We start from the raw sequence: 19836 nt of genomic DNA on the forward strand, positions 1-19836 counted from the left end.
AACAAAAGACTGAGAATAAGCTTTTACCTTTTTTTTTCTCTGTTTCTCAAAGACATTCTGAGATTGATTAGTGACTGGGGAGGCCAATGTGCTGTGTAAACAACCCCAACTAGAGCTCTCGCCGTTCAGTCAACCCCCAAGGGAAGACAATGCTGCAATTTCCTAAATTACAAATTGACAAAGTGGGCCTCGAACCACATCACAGCTGTCCATGCTGTTTGACTGGCCTTTGGATTTTAGTGCTAATTTGACTAAAATCCAATTGATTAGACTGTCATTTTTGACCCTCCCAATCATCAGGAGTTTTTTTTTAATAGTCTTGTCCTACTTTGGCATAATCCTCAAACAGAGAAAAGGTGATGTTGTTGTGATCTGGGTGTGGGCAGCGCTGTCTGGACTGCTATATGGTAGCCTGCCAGCAGCCTCCTCCAGACTCAGACTGGGCTGTCCCATTAGGACTGAGTGGAGAATCCCTTTAGCTGGCCTCTTTAATGTCAAGCTGCTATCAATCTCAGGAGTGCACAAAACAAATGAGGTTTTGTCTTTTTCAGCAGGTTTGCAGGGAGAGGAGGAGGAGGAGGGGGAGGAAAGTGAAATAGATAGACTGCCACTGAGCTGGCCCACACAGAGGACAGAGGCTAAATATTTCACCAGTAGGGTTAGTTGTGTCCAAGACAGTAAAAGAACTACACAGAGTGACAAGATGAACAAAGATAACGATTATCTCACTTCATCTCACTCACAGTTCTCTTTCATGGAACAGATGTTTAGTTTTTTAAGTCAAGGCAAACCACGTCTCATTTCCTTCCAGCCGCCCCCTTTTTATGATAAAGCAAGCCATTCTGGCCTAATTATTATGTTATTATGCTGGCAACAAAGAGGAAATCATGACTCTGGGGCACAAAAGGTAATTCCTCTCTAATGTCTTTTATCCGTCAGACGCTGAAACAGAAATATTCCGAACATCAGGACAGACAGAGAGAAATGTCTTATGATTTCAACAAGAATGTCTGCTTAGCAACTGTATTTTACTCGCATTAGCCACGACAAAGGGGGCCTGTCTTCAGCAGGAATCCACTGTTTGTGAAAGGGTCCACTCTGAGGCCCTGGAAACAATTGGCCCGATCAAGTTCCCACGCCAATAGCACAACATTTGTGCTATCTGAATTGTTAGCTCAGGTCATGATGAGTCAAACATTTTGGTTATCCTGCTGTTTAGGTTTCTTCAACCAATTGGGGCATAAAACAAAGGGAATTGTCAATTATTGCTGTTAATTTCTGAACCTTTACTGTCTTTGAATATCATTTTACAAAAAAGCAAACATGTTTCTTGTGCAGGTTTATTTTCACTGCCTGAGAATATGCCCTGTCTGTGTGTCAGTTTATGCTGGCTTGACCATCAGTGCCAGCCAGCTGTCTGAAGGCATGCTACGGGGAAGAACTACAAAACATCTGGAGGAATCTGGCTACAACATCTGTCCATCCTGTACTGAGCACAGATCTGGCGTTAAAAGGGTCTGATACCAGCTGGTGTGTACTTGACTACGAGCTATAGCAGAAGAGACTGCTAATGCAGAACTAATGTGGTGTAGTTGTGTATTACGATGCTTTTTTACAGGCTAATGTTCCATTTCACAAATAAAAAAACACTCAAAAATAGACAAGATTTCAGCATGCCACTGCGTTGCCATGTCGAGTTCCTATTAGTGTCTTTACAGTAGTGACTTATTTAAATCGTAACTGACTGCCTTACCAAAAGGTACAAAGGAAGAACACGTGTTGATTACAAATGATGATTAATGACGCATTAATGCATGCAACTATAAATGAAACCGTATGTTTACCTCACCCTATAATGCATTCCATGTGTTATCTAAGTGCTTGTCTGATGCATTTTTCTTTTATTTTTATTGAGTGCAAAAATGCATCTGGTCTCAGTTCACACCTAACAAGGCACAAGACAAACGACAAGCAGCACAGAGTCAAGGGGTCAAGGCCAGAAGCGAAGGCCGGAGATGGTTTTCATGCATGATAAATAAGTGATGAGTAAAGGAACAAGAAGGTAGCAGAAATATGTTCGCAAGGCACTGGGGAGAAATCAGCCATTCACAATAATTTGTGAGAAAACAGATTTTCAGAGATGTGGTTGTCCCTCACCTCCCAAAGGCAGAGCCCATAAAGACAGCAGAGCCAGAGCTGAGAAAGAGAGAGAGAGAGCCACTATGGCACTACAGCGTAACCACAATGGCTACATGCAGGCCAAAGGGCTTAAGATAGTGCAGGATGTAGAGGCAAAAAAGTCTCTGTTCTGCTCATCAGTTTTGTTATAAAACTCCTACATCAGAGTCACGTTACTTCAGGGTTTTCCACAGAATATAGGAGCAGGGGTGGAGCGCCCACCCTGACCCACTCTGACATCAGGAGGAGAGATTACACTTACCTAAAGGAGCAGAGGTGCTACAACACTCAGCAATAGTCAATGGTCTTTTCTGCAATGACTTTTATTGTTTAGACAACTACATAGTAACTACATTGATCATGGAATAAGCTGCATCCAGATCTGTCAAACTCAACTCAGCTGCCACTGATGCATCACATCATGTGTTCGCTGTTTAGTAATTATCCAAATCAGTATTCTGCAATGTTGGGAAGAACTGAGTTTTTCAATTAGAAAACAAAAGCAAATGGCTCAATTACTAACAATTTCCTGAGGGAAACCCTGTTGTTGTCGAGTTCTCTGACACACTAATAAGTAGCTCGCACACACAGCAAACACACTCCAGAAACCTGCACCTACACAATCCATGTGTACTTAGTATGCGGGGGCAAAGGTGAAGTGTTGATTCACTTCAAGAAACTGAACCACGTCAAGACTGGATTGCAGCACACTACGCAGGTGTTTTTATTGTATCCCTCCCATCTAGATTCTGTATAATGTCTTTTATGCAATGCTGCATGCAAAAAGAGTGCTGCTGGCAAATTCTTCAGATGAAGATACATAACTAAACAAGTACAAGACAAAAATCTCATCGTGATTGCTTTTGGCGTAGGCATTGTTGTCAAAACAATGTCCAAACATGTGCTGGGAGCCAGCGCCTCCGTCTCACAAAAATTCCTCAGATAATCACCCTTTTTTTCCTCTCATAAACACTTCCCCACGCTCTCTGTCTTCCTCCCTTTCCCAGTCTCCTACTCGATTTCAGCCAACGCCGTGATGAGAAGCTTCCTCTTTCATTCTGGTTCCTCTCTGCATCTCATTCTCCAAGTCTCAGGCAGTGTTTAAATGTGAATGAGCGCGCATCTCCGACATCATTCATCCTCTTACCTCTCACTCTTGTTAGAGGTAAGAGACTCTTTTGATCATTTCAAAGCCAGGAGTGGAGATAGGCTGCGCCGAGGCTCCGATCCCCTCAGCGCAGCAAGGCGCTTTGCTAAGTCAATAGCGGCTAATGAGGGCTTCGATAAGCGAAAACCACAATTCAAATTGAATAAACTGAGATAAGGATTCTTGTAACATCCAAAAGCCATGCTATGGTAATGACTGACATGATGAAGCAATATTGTTTGACAGTGAAAAAGCCTGTGAGGGCTTTTGTTCTTTCCACTGATAGTAGGTACAGCGGGAGGGGTGACGGAGTCGTGTTGAGAAATTCCAAACCGCCTTTAGGGAGTAGCGATTTCATTTTTCTTTTCTTTTTTTTTCTGTTTTTGTTTCACGTTTTCTTTCTTTGCAAATATGTTCCATGATAACCATTATGGATAAGTGCTATTCTCAAACCACAGGTGTCAAGCAGCAATAAAATATTTGATGAATTGCCTGAGCCAGGTGTTGTGCTGGTGGGGCGGAATTCCTCTGTGATTCATCATAACGGCTTTTGTCTGACACAGCTGACAGGCAGCAGATAAGCGGGCAAGCGTGTTGGCGATGGCCTATAGAGCTTCATCGTTAACCAAAGTGTCATGTCGTTTTATTGAAAAAAGTTAACTCAATTCAGATTCATTAAGAAATGAGGCGGAGCTGATTAATGCCTTTTGTAATTCCCACTCCTTCAGACATTTTCACTTCACTTTCATGGATGTTTCGGGTCACATACTACAACGCAGAGCAGCTGATAGTTTTGGCTAGTTGTTCAGAAAAAAATGTCAGAAAATAGTAATGAAAGCAGGCAAATTACTATTTTAGTGGCTTTTTTTTATTTGTTATTACTTTGATGTTATTTTTGCAGCCAAGTATTTCCACTTTCCAGGAAGCACCTGTCAGTCTCACACTCAGACTTTCCTGTCTTTCTTTTCTTTTCTATTGGTGAAGTTAGACCTTCTGCTGGTTTCAAGATTTATGATTATCACTTCTCATGCAAAATAGCTAGTTCTTCTTTTTTATTGCCAGCTTTGCTAGTGCTTTTTCTCAGTTAAAATGCCCCACACACTCAGCAGGTTTCATACCAGCCTTGGCCTCTAGATCTCATATGCAAAATATGAGGTTTTATGCAAGAGCTAAAGATTTAATCACTATTGTGTTGTTTGAGTTGGTAATGCATCGGAAGCACATAAAGTGTTTTATTTTATGAAAATGTTGAAGGTTTTTTTTTATGCTCACTTGAGCTCAGGGCAAGGTTAGAACAAGTACAAGTTTTATTTAGTTTGCTAAGACTCCTTATCTTGACTGTCTTTTCTGTTTATCAGCTCACTTCTCTACAGTTGTCTTGGGTTTTGGCCTACTGGTTACACCCTCAGGATTAGATCCATGTGTACTTTTTCAGTGTACAAACCCTAAAGATCACAGCCTTTTCCTTGTCCCTGCTACAAAACTGGTTGTGAAACACCTCAGTCATCATCATAGATACTGAAGTGACACTTCTTTAATTTGCTTTGCTGGCTTTTACTCTGACAACAGTCTCCAAAACGATGTAATCTCTCCTTCACTATGAAACCTAAGACTTCTTAAGCCATGAAATAAAGATGTCATAATAATAATAATAATAATAATAAAACCTTTTCTGGGTCCAAACATTTTTGTTGTGGAGTTGAGAAATGAACCCAGGTGAAACTGAAGCATATCTCACACACAAACATCCACACCCTGACTTCTCACTGTATGGACCTTTTTGTTGACATTACTCAACCTTTTTGTACAATATCATTTTAAATGCTGGTTGTGTTTCCTGGCTTCTTTAGAGGTAGCCATGGACACCAGGTGTTTTTGTCTTACCTGTAGTTGTAACGGGCTGAGTCCAGACGCCGCTGCAGCTGCCATTGTAGATGGAATGAACTGCATGGGGTAATTCTCACCTGTTGAGAAACCCAAACAACACATATTGTATAGAGAGGAGGGGGGGAGGACGATTACAGCACCTATGAACTAACCAGCTGTTTACCTTCAGCCAAACTCTGTCTGTCTCTTTCTCTCTGTCTCGCCCTCTGTCTCCTGCCTTGTTCCTCTCTTGCTCTCATGTTTTTATTCATGGAAAAATGAAACATCATTTGAGTCACAAGTATTTTATTCGAAGGTTAATAACGCTCATTGTGGGTACACATGCATGCTTGAGACCAAGGGGAGCAGAGTTCAAGTCCAGTGCTCTCTCATTGGGATGCACTCATAAATTCATATAAGAGTACCGTGTGTAACCCCTACTGTTTGTCCCTAAAAGGCTTTCCATGTCCAAGCCTTTGTTAAAAACAGACCAAGTCAAAGGAGAGTGTAGAATAATGGCTTTTAAATCCCTTTCTTCATTTCTGCCTCTGTTTGCAGCCTCATGGGAGTGTATGTTCATGCAGTAGGAATAAACATGGATTATTTTGTATGAAGTATGGAGGGTCAGTGGTGCGTGGCGTCAGGCAAGCACCTGGAGGAATGCATTGAAGAAAAGAATGTGTGAAGGACGAGGAGAGAGGAAGAAAGCAGGTGGTGCTGCTAATCCTGCAATAAGAAGACTGTTTTGTTAGTTTTAGCTAGTTTGACCGTCTGCATTGTCATTATGTGTACATTTGTGGGATCGTCATACCAACTGTGTGTGTGTGTGTGTGTATGTGTGTTTGAGTGTGTGTGAGAGAGAGAGAGAAAGTGTGAAATTCCATGTTTCAGATGTGTTGTGCAACTACTTGCTTTCAGCACACCATAAAAGAGACATTCCAGTCCTTGCTGTGTCCAATGTATTGTTCCTGACGTGAACAAGCAGGGCTTGTAAATCTCTCCGCTCATTTCCAGAACATTCCTCACCTGACACACCTCATTAATATAGACTGGGATCCCAGTGTTTGTGTGTGTGTGTGTGTGTGTATGAGAAAGAGAAGGAGTTTGAGAAAAGAGAGAGAGAGAAATATATAAACTCACTCTTTCTTTTACTGTTAACGGGAGCTGTCAAAGTTGCAGAGGTTTTTGTTATACATCCACTATACTGACAAAAGCATTGGGACACCTGACCATCACACCAACAGGAACTTTAATGTCTTCGCATTCTAAACACAGAGACAGCTTTGCAGCTCTAACAGCTTCCACTCTTCTGTGAAGGCTTTCCACAACATGTTGGAGTGTTTCTGTGGGAATTTGTGCCCATTCATGCAGCAGAGCATTTGTGAGGTCACACACTGATGTTGGACCAAAAGGCCTGGCTCACAATCTCCATTCCAGTTCATCCCAAAGGTGTTGGATGGGGTTGAGGTCAGGGCTCTGTGTGGGCCAGTCAAGTTCTTCCACACCAAACTCATCCAACCATGTCTTTATGGAGCTTTGCTTTGTGCACAAAGTTGGAAGCATAGCATTGTCCAAAATGTCTTGGTATGCTGAAGCATTAAGATTTCCCTTCACTGGAAGCGAGGGACCGAACAACAAAGTCCCATACCACACCTGAATTCAGTCATAAAGAAGTGTGTCCCAATACTTTTGTTGATACAGTGTATTATAGTATAGTAATAGTATTATAGTTACAGTTTTATATAGTATTATACAGTGTCTTGTGCATTTATTCAGTGTGTGTGTGTGTGTGTGTGTGTGTGTGTGTGTGTGTGTGTGTGTGTGTGTGTGCGGGGGTGGCGGGGTGGCTGTATACCTGGCTTGTAGGACATGCCTGGTGGGAAGAGGAAGCCTTGCTGTGCGGCAGCCGCAGCAGCCAGAGAACGCTGGTCATGAGGAAACACTGGGATCATCAGAGGAGGCATGTGACCCTGAACCTAAGAAAGACAGAGAGAGGAAGACATTGACAGGGACAGGGAGAGAGTGTGAGGGAGAAAGAGAGGTGGGAGATGTTTGAATTCCTTACATGAAACATGTCATTAAAAAGGACAACTCAAAACACCTGGACAAACACACAACCACTCCTGTTCATACAAAAGGTACATACAAGCACAATACAAAGAGACAAAGAGGCGGAAAGGAAAGAAACCTGAAAAAAATAGTAAAGAAAAAATGTCCATGAGGACATATGTGAGGATGTAAAGGACAAAAGGAATGATAATGATAAAGAAAGAAGTAAAGGGAAAAAAGAAATGAGGGACAAAGAAAGAATGCAAAATATGAATGAAAGTCTGAAATATGAAAGAAGAAGAGAAGTAAATATACAGAACGCAGTAAAAAGAACAAAACACACACTCGGAGAATTAAATGATCAGCAGGGCTGAAGAGACGAGACGTACATTCCTGAGAGGCAAGTGTAAAAATGTTAAACAAAATGCCTTTAAAACAACAAAGAGAAGTAACAGCCGCCTTTCATGTCGGCTTGAAAGACTCATAAAATCTGCGGGTTGGACTGAGTTGAGGGAAGCGAGGGCTCGGACTGAGAAGAGCATATCAAAGATGAGCCTGTGGGAATCTATTAAGGCTCGTTGTGCTTAACCACTGGACTGTCTCACTCTCTTCCCTTCCGTCTCCCCCGTTATCTCTCCCCTTTTCTGTCTTGTCTTTAACTTTTTTCTGTCTTGTAAAACTGTTTCTCTCTTCCCCCTCGTTTCTCCTTTTCTTGTCTTTCTCTCTGAACGTCTTCTCACTCATTAGGTTCTTGTCTGAGAGTTTGGCAGATTTTATCAAACACGTTAAAGGCATAAAAAGTAAGACTACACCTTAGACGTATTTCTGAACTTGCTCCACCTGTTTTCTTCCAGCGTCTCTCATTCTGTGGCATTTCCTTGTTTTTAGGTTCTGTCTTTTCCCAAGTCGTTGCTTTGTTTTCTTCATTTAAAAATAATTTCTGTTCCTCTCAGGCTGTCGTCACAATTCAAGGTTTCCTATTTTTTTTTCTTTTCTTGACAGTCTGTGTTTTTCTTTCTCTCTTCTTTAAGTTTCTCTTCCCTTTTGGGTTCTACTTTGCATTTTGTGCATTGCCAGTTAAGATTTATCCTCTCACTCTTCCGCGTCTGTTTATCATCAGTTTTCCTCATTAATAACCTGCGTTAGCTTCTCCAAACTGCTCAGCCTAAGTTGTCTTTCTGTCATTATGCGTTTCTTGTCTCTGCTCTCTGTGCTACTCTGTGAGATGAACGCTTGACAACACCTCTCTTTCTCTTTCCATTTCCCTCCTTACCTCAGTTCAATGCCATCTACTTCCATTCATCTCCTTTACTACCAATTCATTAACTACCCTGCCCCTCCCACTGTCCTCCTGGGACAGTTCATCATTAGAGTCCTAATTTACACAATCAGCATGTTCTGTGGTTACACTATTCCTTTGCATTTGTTTTGTGTTGCGGGGTTACGTTGTTGAATTAGATGACCGTCCTCTGGGATGTTTATGGTGTGTGTGTGTGTGTGTGTGTGTGTGTGAGGGGTTTGTGGTAGGGAGGTTCAAAGAGCATGACTAACGAGAGGGAGAGAGATGAACAAGGCCATCCTTGACTTGTGTGTGTGTGTGTCTGCAAAGCAGCTGGAAAGATTAGCTGAGAAGATCAACAGAAAATTAATCGACAACAAATCTGATAACGGATTAACTGTGTAAAGAATTTACCAAGCAAAAAACATTTGCTTCTTCCAGCTTCTCACATGCGAGGATGCATTTTTATGGGGCTGTATATATGTCTTTTAAAACTAGCCTACATATGAACCCACTTGGTCTTCTTCACGTTTTGTACTTGTGAAAACAAATGTAATATTTACTCCAAATTATTTGATTCTTGAGTTGAGCTGTGACTAAACAAACAAAACTGTTCGCTGCTGTCAACTGAAAGCTCTCAAAAGAAAACAGAGGTATGTGTAAGTGCAGTCTAAGTCTTGTACTTCTATCTTTGTGATAACCAACCAGAATTTTAGACCTTGAGAGTCATTTCTTCAACCAGTGAGAGACATTTTTGGACACTTCGTCTGGTCTTGATTTCATCAAAGGGTTGTTTGAGGCTTAGGACTTGGTTTCAGGGTCAAGGTTAGAATTATGCTTTGTGCAAGAGTGTGTGTGTGTGTGTGTGAGAGAGAGAGAGAGAGAGAGAGAGAGAGAGAGACATTGGTGCCAGAGCATCAGACATCTGTATTATCCACAACTAGCATTGTTCAGTATGCGTGCAGTTACATGTGTTTGTCACCTGACCAACCTTGTTTAGGTCACACTCTGAAAAAGCAAGAAAGCTCGGGAGGCCCTCGTCACACACACACACGCACACACGAGTAGTCCGGCATCTTGTGACACGGAGAAAAGGGAATGAAGAGGGAATAAAAACAAGTCTGTGTGTCCGAATAGAAAAAAAGAAGAAGAAGAGAGAAGTGGAGGGTGGAAGTTATAGAGTGGGACAAAATGCTCCCATTCATTGTATTCCTCTGGGAACACTGGGACTGACTGGGGCTGCTTCACCAGCACAAACACACAAAGATCTTCTTTTACCAAAAGGAGGGGCGGATGGAGGGGTGGGTGGATGAATGGACTAGAGAAGGTGGTGCTGCGGGGGCACCACTCTGCTCAGCCCCTAAGAAAACACAAGGCCCCCTTCCCCTAACTGCCCACCAGACACATCGACATACACACCTACGTACAGGACCGTGTGTGCACGCTCAGACACACACTCAGAATTAATGGTCCTCTTGTGTACGGGCAGCAGGGTTAGGGGGCAGTGAGTATAGTGAGTATGCATGTCTGTGTGTTGATGTGTTTGAGAAGGAGAGAAGAGAAAGAAAGAAATGTAGTCGTCTGGTTGTGCAGTTGGCAGGTATACTGAGTGTCCTTTGATTTTGTCCCTCACTTCACTCGAGGTAACAATCTGCAAATTCATACAGCTAAATCACGCTTTGTTCCACTCTCTAACCAAATGAGAAAGAGTCGAGACCAAAGATAGTCATTTTAGTGACATGTTCTTACATTTCAGCATGGAAATGGAAAAAGTGAAAAATAATGAAGCACTATACCAATAAAATAACTGTAGCAAAAATTGCAAGGACAAGAGGGTGCAGCACAGAAATCCTCACAGGGCGATTTTGGATTGTGGATGCCAACAAAATCTCAGTGGTTCTTCAAAACAGATATTGTAGATATCTCACTCTGCAGGATAATGGTGTCTCTGTATGCATGAAACTAATTCTTCATCACACTATGAGATGATATTTGACATTAGTGCTGATTCAGGTTGCAGTTTGTTTAAGCCACTTTCTTGCAGCTTGTAGCCTTTTATGGCTGCTTGTTTTGGTTCTCCCTCCTGCATACAGACTGTATGGTTCAGTATTACTGCTCTCATATGAAACTGTGGGCAGCTGTATCCAGCAAACACACTCAACATGCTATCATGTCAGCCATAGCAACTTGATAAACTAAAGCTACACCAGGGCTGAGCTCTTCTATTTTGTTGTCATGTCCCTCTGCCGCCTAGTGGTCAGACTTTGCTAAACGCAGCTTTAAGAACTTCCATCCATCCATTTTCTATACCGCTTATCCGTCAGGGTCGCGGGGGAGCTGGAGCCAATCCCAGCTGACTACGGGCGAGAGGCGGGGTACACCCTGGACTGGTCGCCAGTCAATCGCAGGGCGCTTTAAGAACTTTTAATAATAATTTGTTCTTTCACCATCTTGCTACACCCATGTGAGCACAATGTCGCTAGAGGTGGCTTTAATTTAAGCACACAGAATTACTGTATGCTTCTAGTATTTTTTTCCTATAGGCTAATGCACAGGTTAATACACTGAAGTAAGAGCCATTGTAAAGTCAAGAGTTAGCCATTCTCCATAGCTGGTGGGTTCAATCGACTTTATGAGCCTTCCATGGCTTTCCGAGTCATTGTGTCTGAAGCTGTATGTGCTGACGTAGGAGCCGCCCGTCTATCCAACGGCCATTTGTCTGCTCCATTAGTTCTTATGCATGTGTGTGAGTGTGTGTGTGTGATAATTGTGTTTGTGCATGTTTGTTTTAACACATGTTATTCAGAACCTGACAAGAGAAAAGCTTTCTGCTTTGATTCAGACTAACACTGGTCAGAGGAGGATCTAATTCAGTTAATCTGCAAGAAATGTTTAATTCATCAAGATTAATATATACACATCACATTTTTCTTTCCTATAAATAACTGCTTTTGAAACTTTAGCTGTGACGCATGGCCAGTTCTGTGTCAAGAGTTCACAATATGAATGGTCCAAACCAAATCTTTACTTTAATTAGTTTCAATGTAAACAGCAAAAACACTGGGCTAATGGTGTTTCAACAGGGGGCAGCATACTGTAATCATCTGTTGACCACATCATCCACGGAAGAAAATAATACAACGAGATGAAACTGAAAAGTAAAAACAAAAAGAAAACAGCACTTAAGGGACAAAAACTCACAGAGAGGGGAGGAGGAAGGAGGGGACAGAGGAGTTATAAATGAAGAACAGAGAGAAAAAGGGGGAGGAGGAGGAGTGTGGCTTTGCAGTCATTAATTAGCCTGTTAGCTAGGGCCCGGGCGGTGCGGTTAGGGCCTGTGCCTTTGTGGGCCTGAAGGAAATGGGCCACATATGAGAGCCATTATAGGAACTGACTTAACAAAGACACATGCCTGTCAGCCACCAGGCTGGGCTGGGCCGCTCTGCCTACGGCACACAAAGGGCCCACCACCACTGTGTGTGCGTGTGTGTGTGTGGTTGTGTGTGTGTGTGTATGTCTAAGTATTTGTGTGTGCCTCTATATATGTTTTTGTGTGTATGTTCTTGTGTGTCAGGGGAATATATCCACATGTGTGTTTTTGCACCATTATCATCTGCCTCTACTTTAAGTTAATATCAGATGCCTGTTTATATGTAAGTGCATATACGTGTGTGTCTCTGTCTGTATGTGGCTTTGCATTCATGTGTATACATTCTGTGCATTAATTCACATTTTTGCGTGTGCATGCATGTCTGTGTGTAGTCATATCTATCAGAATGGGGCCTCGGAAGCATTTCTTTAACCCATTGACATCCCCCGCTGGCTCTCCACACCATTTAAAACCACATGACAGGAAACGTGGGTCACTTTGAACTGCGCTCCCCCCGACAACACCACACTGGCTGAGAAACACACTGACACCATCCACTGACGGAAAAAATTGGCTGAAAACAGTTCTCCACAAGGTTTTCATTGTCTCTGTTCATAAATCAGATACAGATAAGACTTTAATAAGAGTTTAATGCTGATCCATAAAATATGTCATCAGATTGTTGCGAATCAGTCACTGAACACTGTTTAACTTTGTTGGCCGTAATGATGCAATAGCATGTGGGTGCCTGAACAATGCACATCGGAGAGTTGCAGCTATTCCACTTTTCAAGCAAAAACCTTTTCTTATTTTCTCCATCTGGACAACATTTCGTGTTTCAAATTAAGATATGAACAATAACAGGCACTTCTAAAAAGTGACTTCAGCGCACTGAGGCCTTTTCTTCTCAGCTGAAACAGTAGCATTTGGTCAGCTCCTCGGAGGATTGGCCGGAGAGGAGCTCAGGTCTGGATTTGATAAGTGGAAACAGACCGGTGCTGCGCTGCCTGTGTGTTTAAAGCCAACACACATCCGACACAGCGTAAACAGCCTGAACCCCAGTGACTAAGCCCTGGAGCTTAGCCATAATAATTCTAAACGTCTGTACAGTAGATAGACAGAGCCAGTATATGTACTATATTCCCTCTGTGTCTCATCCAGACGCAGAGCACATCCAATACAAACACAGCCGAATCAGACCATCAGAGCAACTGCACAACACGACGTGATTTGCAAACCGACCGCCACCCTGCTCGGTGGGGCACAGACATAACTTTCACCCAGCAGACCGGAGTTTGTGTCCCTTGTGAAACCAAAACACACGTCACCGATCTTCTTCGAACCTAACCACGCAGTTCTTGTGTCTAACTTCACTCGAGAGCTATTTTATGCTGAGCACGTGTTAGAAGGGTTTTGTGGCAGGAAGGACCCACAAACGCTAAAGGGAAGACAGGGCGTGACAAAGCGTTGGTATCTGACAAACTGGGACGAGAACATCTCAGTGGTTCATATGCTCCTTACTGAGCTTACTCAGTTTGTTCACCAACTTATTATTGCTTCAAAATAATAAGAATAAGCAGCTGTTGCACAGCCAGCAGATGATGGTGGATGTAATATTCATCAACTTTACAGTGAAAACATTTTCTTTGTTTGGATATCTTTAGTGCATTCATTTCTACACTTTTGCTAAACAGCAGATTTAATTATTTATGGTCATTTTAGACTAAATTAAAAAATCAGAGTGAAACAAAAGAAAAAGTGGAAAACCTTTCACCTCAATTTATGGCAGATGCTTCCGAAGCTCTACATACTAACACACTGCTCTCAAGAGCTATATTCAACACATCCCTTCATCCTTAAAACCAAACACGACAAAGTCTCCATGTTTCACAGTGTGGAAGAGGATCTGAGTGGGAGCTGGTTTTTATGGACTCGCTCTCCCCTGGAGCTCAGAGGACTAATGAAGTCCATTCCGAGCTTTATTAAGATCCAAAGGTGGGGCCTCATAATAAAAAAAGAAGAAGAAGAGGAGGGCAAAAAACAAGCCCTCGTTAACTCCATCTCACCTCAGGAGCACACGGAGATCCAAAGCTGGGGACCAATGGGGGGTAAACGGGGCACAGGATGAAGCTGAAGCTGTCAGAGCAGCAAGTGGATTCAGAGTTTCTCACAAGCCATTTTAATTCAGCAGCAATCCAGCCACTTAAAAAAATGGACTGATGAAATACAAGCTGGCCGACTTCCCACGTGGCTATCAGCCACAGTGTGCAGCATTCGGTTTGCCGCTGGTGGTATTGTCTTGGTGAATATTTATGCATGGATCATAAATCTCAGTGCATCAGGTGGCACAGTGAAACAGACGGAGAAATGAGAGAAGGAAAGGAAATCGAGGAAAGCACAAAAACAGGAATCAGGGATATAGAAGAGGTGTGAATGAAACAGCAACAGATCCTTTTTTATCTGCATGAGTATCTGCGTATTGTTATTTTTTGTTGTTTTTTTTCAATTAATTGTATTGGGTTCAATTTATGAAAGCTTCAAAACGAGTAAATAGAAACAAGAAACAGCAGGGGGTATAACGTGAGCTGAGAGGAACAAGTAGACATGTAAAGGTATAAAACCTTTTTATTAAAATGGACAGAGAGAGGAGTGAGTGATGTGGTGAAGACAGGAAACACATGTTGACAAATGAATTGGAGAAAGAGAAAGAGTAGAAGAAGCCAAGAGGACGCTGGGATATCGACTGCTGAGTGATCAATGCAGCGGTAAATGATCCAGCCATAACCAGGGCAATTAGTGCATCACCAGTGTTTGTTATTGTGTGTGTGTGTGTGTGTGTGTGTGTGTGTATCTGCATGCCTCTGTATTAACACAAGACCAATCTAGTAACTGTTGTACCTCTCAATAGCAGGCAAAACATGAAAAGAAAAGGTCACGACCTCTCATCTTATTGTCGTTTTCCAATCACACAAGACTCAGTAATAAGGGAATTGGAGGAACAGGAGGAACAGGAGGAAAAAAGGACAACTTAGACCATCCTGACGGAGGAGGACAAGACGAGAAATTAACAGCTTCGTCTCAGAGATGGACACAGCAAAGAAGACAAGATAGAGAAGAAATATAGCGAGTCTGCAGAGGGCAGGAGTCAGCTCAAAAATGTGAAGAATGAACTAAAGAAGAGGTGTGTGTGTGTGTGTGTGAGGGCAGCTGAAGAGGTGCATCTGCTCACTAACCTGGATCTGTTGTTGGAGAATGTTTATCTTGTGCTGCTGCTGCAGGAGCTGCTGCTGTTGTCTGGCGATCTGCACACACACACACACACACACACACGCACATTAAAATGTAATCAGTAAGTAAATAACATGAAGGAAAAATAATAATAATAAGTAGGACAAAATATTTAAATTTTAAATCAGGCAAATTCTTGTGTTTATTTTATTTTTATAGGAAGGAAAATCTGCTTTACAATGTCAATAAAAGATCATTCAATGTTTCAGCATTACATCTTCAGCAGGTTGATGGATGACATTTCAATGAATTTAACATTTGCTGCACTTTTTCATTTCGTTGATAAACCTTGATCTGATTTATGGTGAATATCATGTTAGTGCCGCAACAACAACAAAAAAAACTTTTGGATGCATGAGAACATAAAATCTGGGTCAAAATCAGTGCCGACCGACGTGCATCTTCTGTAAGGTGATAAATTCAAATAAAACAAAATGAGTTCTGATACTGAATGAGAGAACTAGAAAGAAGACAAGGGAATGTATGCATACTAGATTAATGAAAGAACAGCGACCACAGCCTGAACTCTGGTGATGAAAGTCTTCCAATGAGGTCAAAAATGTCTCAAATGCAGAAAGTAGATCAGAAAGGATGTACGGTGGCTGTGAGTTAGGTGTCTGTCTGACCTCCTGATTATTATCTCAAAGGGCCTGCGCCCAGCGTGATGGATGTACGTCGAATTCATCCAATTAGCAGCATGGACAGTTCCTGAACAAATCTCTTAACTGACAGCGAACCTGTGAGACTGACATGTTTACCAGGCTGGAGAACAACACCCAGCATGCCTCAGGACCCCCACCCTCATACACCCATCATCACTCATCAGTAAGAGGGCTGATCATAGTTATTATTTCCTCTGTTGTTTTGATGTGAAATTGTCCAATAAAAGACACCTGAAGTCAAACACTGAAGGGTTGAATGTCGTGGTCAGTTGGGGCCAGCCAATCGCGTGAGGTTAAAATCCTTAAAGGGGCAGAACGTCAACCGCGTGATCCCGCCCACTAAGAGCCAGAAAAGTAAAGCAGCTGCATCTCTTTTTTTTTTCCTGAGAAGCCGTTTAGTATATTTATTCTGAAATGTAATTACAGGCTGCTGAATAGGAGGCGGCGCCCCATTTGCACACATGTCATATTTCATTAAAGGCAGATTTCTCAGGGTTTGTCTGTAGGGCATTATCCTATCAAGTCTCAACAGCCAAATGACTGGCTGATATTGGAATCTGTCTTTCTTTTCACTCTCTCCATCTCCCCTGTTCCTTTGTGAAGCTGTGAAAGGTGGAATGTGTTGTGATGGGAGGTGTGGACTTGTCCAAACAGAGCCTGTCGTATGCCGACCTACAGTAACATGTCGTAAAAAAACAAAGAGCAGCTCACCTGAACACCTCTCTGCTCAGTCTCTCTCTCTCTCTCTCTTTCTGTGTGTCACAAACTAGTTTTTCTACGTCTGACACACACATCAGCATCAGTAACTTTATTTCTGCAACTTTTGAAGCCGCAAAGACACAAAACACATACTTTAAGAAGAACCATCATTCCATCATCCAGTTGTGACAGGGAACACGGCAGCATCACGAGAACAGAGTCCAGCTAGGCCATGTTTAAACTCACAGTCAAACCACCTCATCTAAACCAGTGGGTTGGGACACACGCATAAATTTACTTGACATAAACATCTGCAAATAAATGAGAACATCACTCTTCAAGCGAGCTGCTCATCCCTCTTAGATGTGCAGTCTATGAAGAGAGGCCATAAGAGAGGCACAATACATGAACTTTACTGTACATACACTACCTAAACTCTGTTTTTCTTTTATTTCTTGACACGACTACCAAGACAACATCAACCCCACCACACTCAGAGCCTGCACTCCACCCTACCTGCTCCTGCTGCTGCCTGGCCAGCTCCATCTGTTGTCTCTGCTTCTCCAGCTGTGAGGCCGCCATCTTTTTCTGCTCGTCATGGGCAGAGAGGAGCTGCTCCCTCAGACTGATCAGCTGACCGATCATGGTGGAAAGTTGGCGCTCTTTCTCCTCCAGTGACTCTGGCGTACCTGGACAGGATTGAGAAGAAAAGTGCAAGTGAAGGAGGGGTTATAATTTGACACTGAAAACATGATACAGTATTTAGTTTGTGGTAGACGTGCAGTCCATGGCAACAACTATATGCTCAATTCTCTGTATTGCTCGTCTGCTAAAGAGAGGTACTTACACTGCTAAAAACAAAAGAAGAAGAAGAAATAAAAACGTGTTTGGCCAGCATGAGACTGTTCCCAAGTTCCCATAAATCATCTGACTTGTAGTTACATATTACTACTAATTATCTTATGTCTAGTCCCTGCATGCCATCCGTGTTTATCGTTCAGTGTCTGCACCCAAAAACAATCAAATCACTTTGAGGTGAATTTTGAAAAGAAGCAGCTCTTATAAGCTTTTGTCAGGTTTATGATTTAGACATTCTTGAAAGGTTTTAGTCAGGAAGGAGGGCAAACACTGGTAAGACTGGTAATCAGCAGATTACAATGTCTCACAACAGACAGCAACATTTACTTTCACAATTATCTGTCAGTTATGTCATTGTCAACAGCAAGGGACTTCACCGGGTCATACGCAACTTTGCCGTCCTTGTTTTTATCTTCTATTTTCCCTTTAACTGTTCTGTGTGCGAGTGAACTGAGTCAAACTCTGCGTGTTGGTGCCCACACTTGGCCAGTAAAGCTGATCCTGATGGTGAACTGCAAGTCCAAGCACCAGCCAGGGCCGATTGCCAAAAGAATCCGAGCAGTAATATGGATGCTGCCACATGCAACACATAAACGTGTTGGTAAGAGCACATCAGCAGGGTGCTGGGACATTTCAGCGACGTGGAGCTCTTAACCTGCCGCTGCTGAAAAACTTGAATCCATGTTGAATCGTTGAGGGTCTGTTGTGTTCGCTACTGTGCGAATGGTGTGAACATGCAAGTTCATCTTCTTTGTGCGTGTGTGTGTGTACAACATAAACTTGTACACATTCACACTGAAGTTTAACTTGTTTACAAGTTCTCGCTCTTGTTTGTGTGTGTGTGTATGTGTGTGTGTGTGTGTAAGGTCCTGCCCTGGGGCCATGTAGGGAGATTGCAGGGTGGCCCCAACACTACCTGCATACTAACAGAGTCTCCATTGTAGTCTTGTCAGGCCCCTATTGTGCTGCCCCCCACCCCACACACACACACACACACACACACACACAGAAATTACCCCTCAGCACCCCTGTATCAAAGGCAACATTCTTCTCTTCTTGTCTATTTTTTCATGCTTTCATTTTTTCATTTTCGAGTTTCCCCAGACAAGCTCCCCATCAGTTTCCAAGTCCAGATCCTCTCTTCTCCTCTCCTCTCCTTTTCTTGCCTTTACTTGCCTTTTCTCTGCTCTTTCTTTGCTCCTCTATGTTTCCACAGTAGCCCAGCACAGTTGGCTCCAGAGTGGGCTTTTTAACTGAGTGTTCAGTTGGTTGCCATGTACAACCTCACCACTAGATGTCACTAAATCACACTGGACCTTTAACTTTTCTTCTCATCATCTCCACCCTTCTACTCATGTACTTCTTTCTCTTTGCTGTTCATCTGTCTTTTCAGTTTCTCTCTGCTCACCACCTCTCTTCTCTCTCCCCTATTTTCTCATCAGCTCTCTCAGTAACTTCTCCTCTGTCCATCTCCTCCTCTCTCTTCCCCTCTGTTGCTCTTATCACCACTCTTATCCTCCTCCCTTCTACCCCTCCCTAAGTCTCATTGGCCAAATCAGTCTTGCAACACTGATGGATACTTTATAATGCTGTCATTTCTGAAAATACACACACACACACACCACAGACTTCTTCTTCTTTGCCTACATTCCTTGCAGAGAAGTAAAGTCTATTGTGTAATCTCGATAACTACGACTGCAGTGCCATGATTCATCTTTGTGGATTGCGGGTTGTGCATTCCAAACGCGACGTCTTGCGTTCCTCCAGCGCTTCTGGCACCAATAATCATCTCTGACGTTTTCCGTTTTCCATCCATCAGGATTATTCCCGACACCTGCTGAGGGCACCAGCCAAAACACAAAGCCATTAACTGTTTTCTCACTCGGTTTGGATCGTGAGGATTATCTGTCTCTGAACCAGCACTGGAGCACAGTGTCACAACTCTTACGTCTATGTGAGCTGTTTCTTAGTTGTTTGTTTCATTATACAGGATTTTTTGATTTGTGGGAATCTAATCTAATTTTTTCTTTAATTCTAACATATTAATATCACAAGTCATAAAATAGTATTGCTGCATCACTATATGCAACAGCAGAATACGAAACCACAAATACTGTCATTGCCTACTCATGCATTTATAAAACCGTACTCTATAATTTTTATTTTTTATATATATATATTTTTGCTTTATTTCCGTCTTTGTTATGCTACTTGTGCTACTATCTCTGTTCCCTGTTTTTTCAAGCAAAAGCCAGAAAGACTTACTGTCCCGTGAAAACCAATGAAATCTCCAAAATGTCAGCTTTTCATGACCAAGAACAGTCCTGCATATATTCATGCCCATTATTTGGCTTAGAATGTAACAAAATTTACGATGTGATAAGGAAACGCTGAAAATTTGGAAATACATTGTATTTTTCTGAACAAGACTTATGACATA

At 42.4% G+C, this 19836-nt stretch overlaps 1 protein-coding gene across 3 annotated transcripts in view; it reads right to left on the bottom strand.

Annotated features, from left to right (window-relative positions):
* LOC124061636 (transcription factor SOX-6-like) overlaps positions 1-19836 on the bottom strand; it is a 97842-nt gene that overhangs the window by 22072 nt on the left and 55934 nt on the right. For all 3 annotated transcript variants that reach the window (XM_046393701.1, XM_046393699.1, XM_046393700.1), the window contains exons 6-9: positions 17055-17227; positions 15123-15191; positions 7047-7167; positions 5210-5289 (exon numbers count right to left, since the gene is read on the bottom strand). In XM_046393701.1, coding sequence (XP_046249657.1) covers positions 5210-5289; positions 7047-7167; positions 15123-15191; positions 17055-17227 — 443 coding nt within the window. The remainder of the gene's footprint in view (positions 1-5209; positions 5290-7046; positions 7168-15122; positions 15192-17054; positions 17228-19836) is intronic.

Source organism: Scatophagus argus, chromosome 7 (genome assembly GCF_020382885.2).
Source record: "Scatophagus argus isolate fScaArg1 chromosome 7, fScaArg1.pri, whole genome shotgun sequence".
NCBI classification, from domain to species: Eukaryota; Metazoa; Chordata; class Actinopteri; family Scatophagidae; genus Scatophagus; species Scatophagus argus.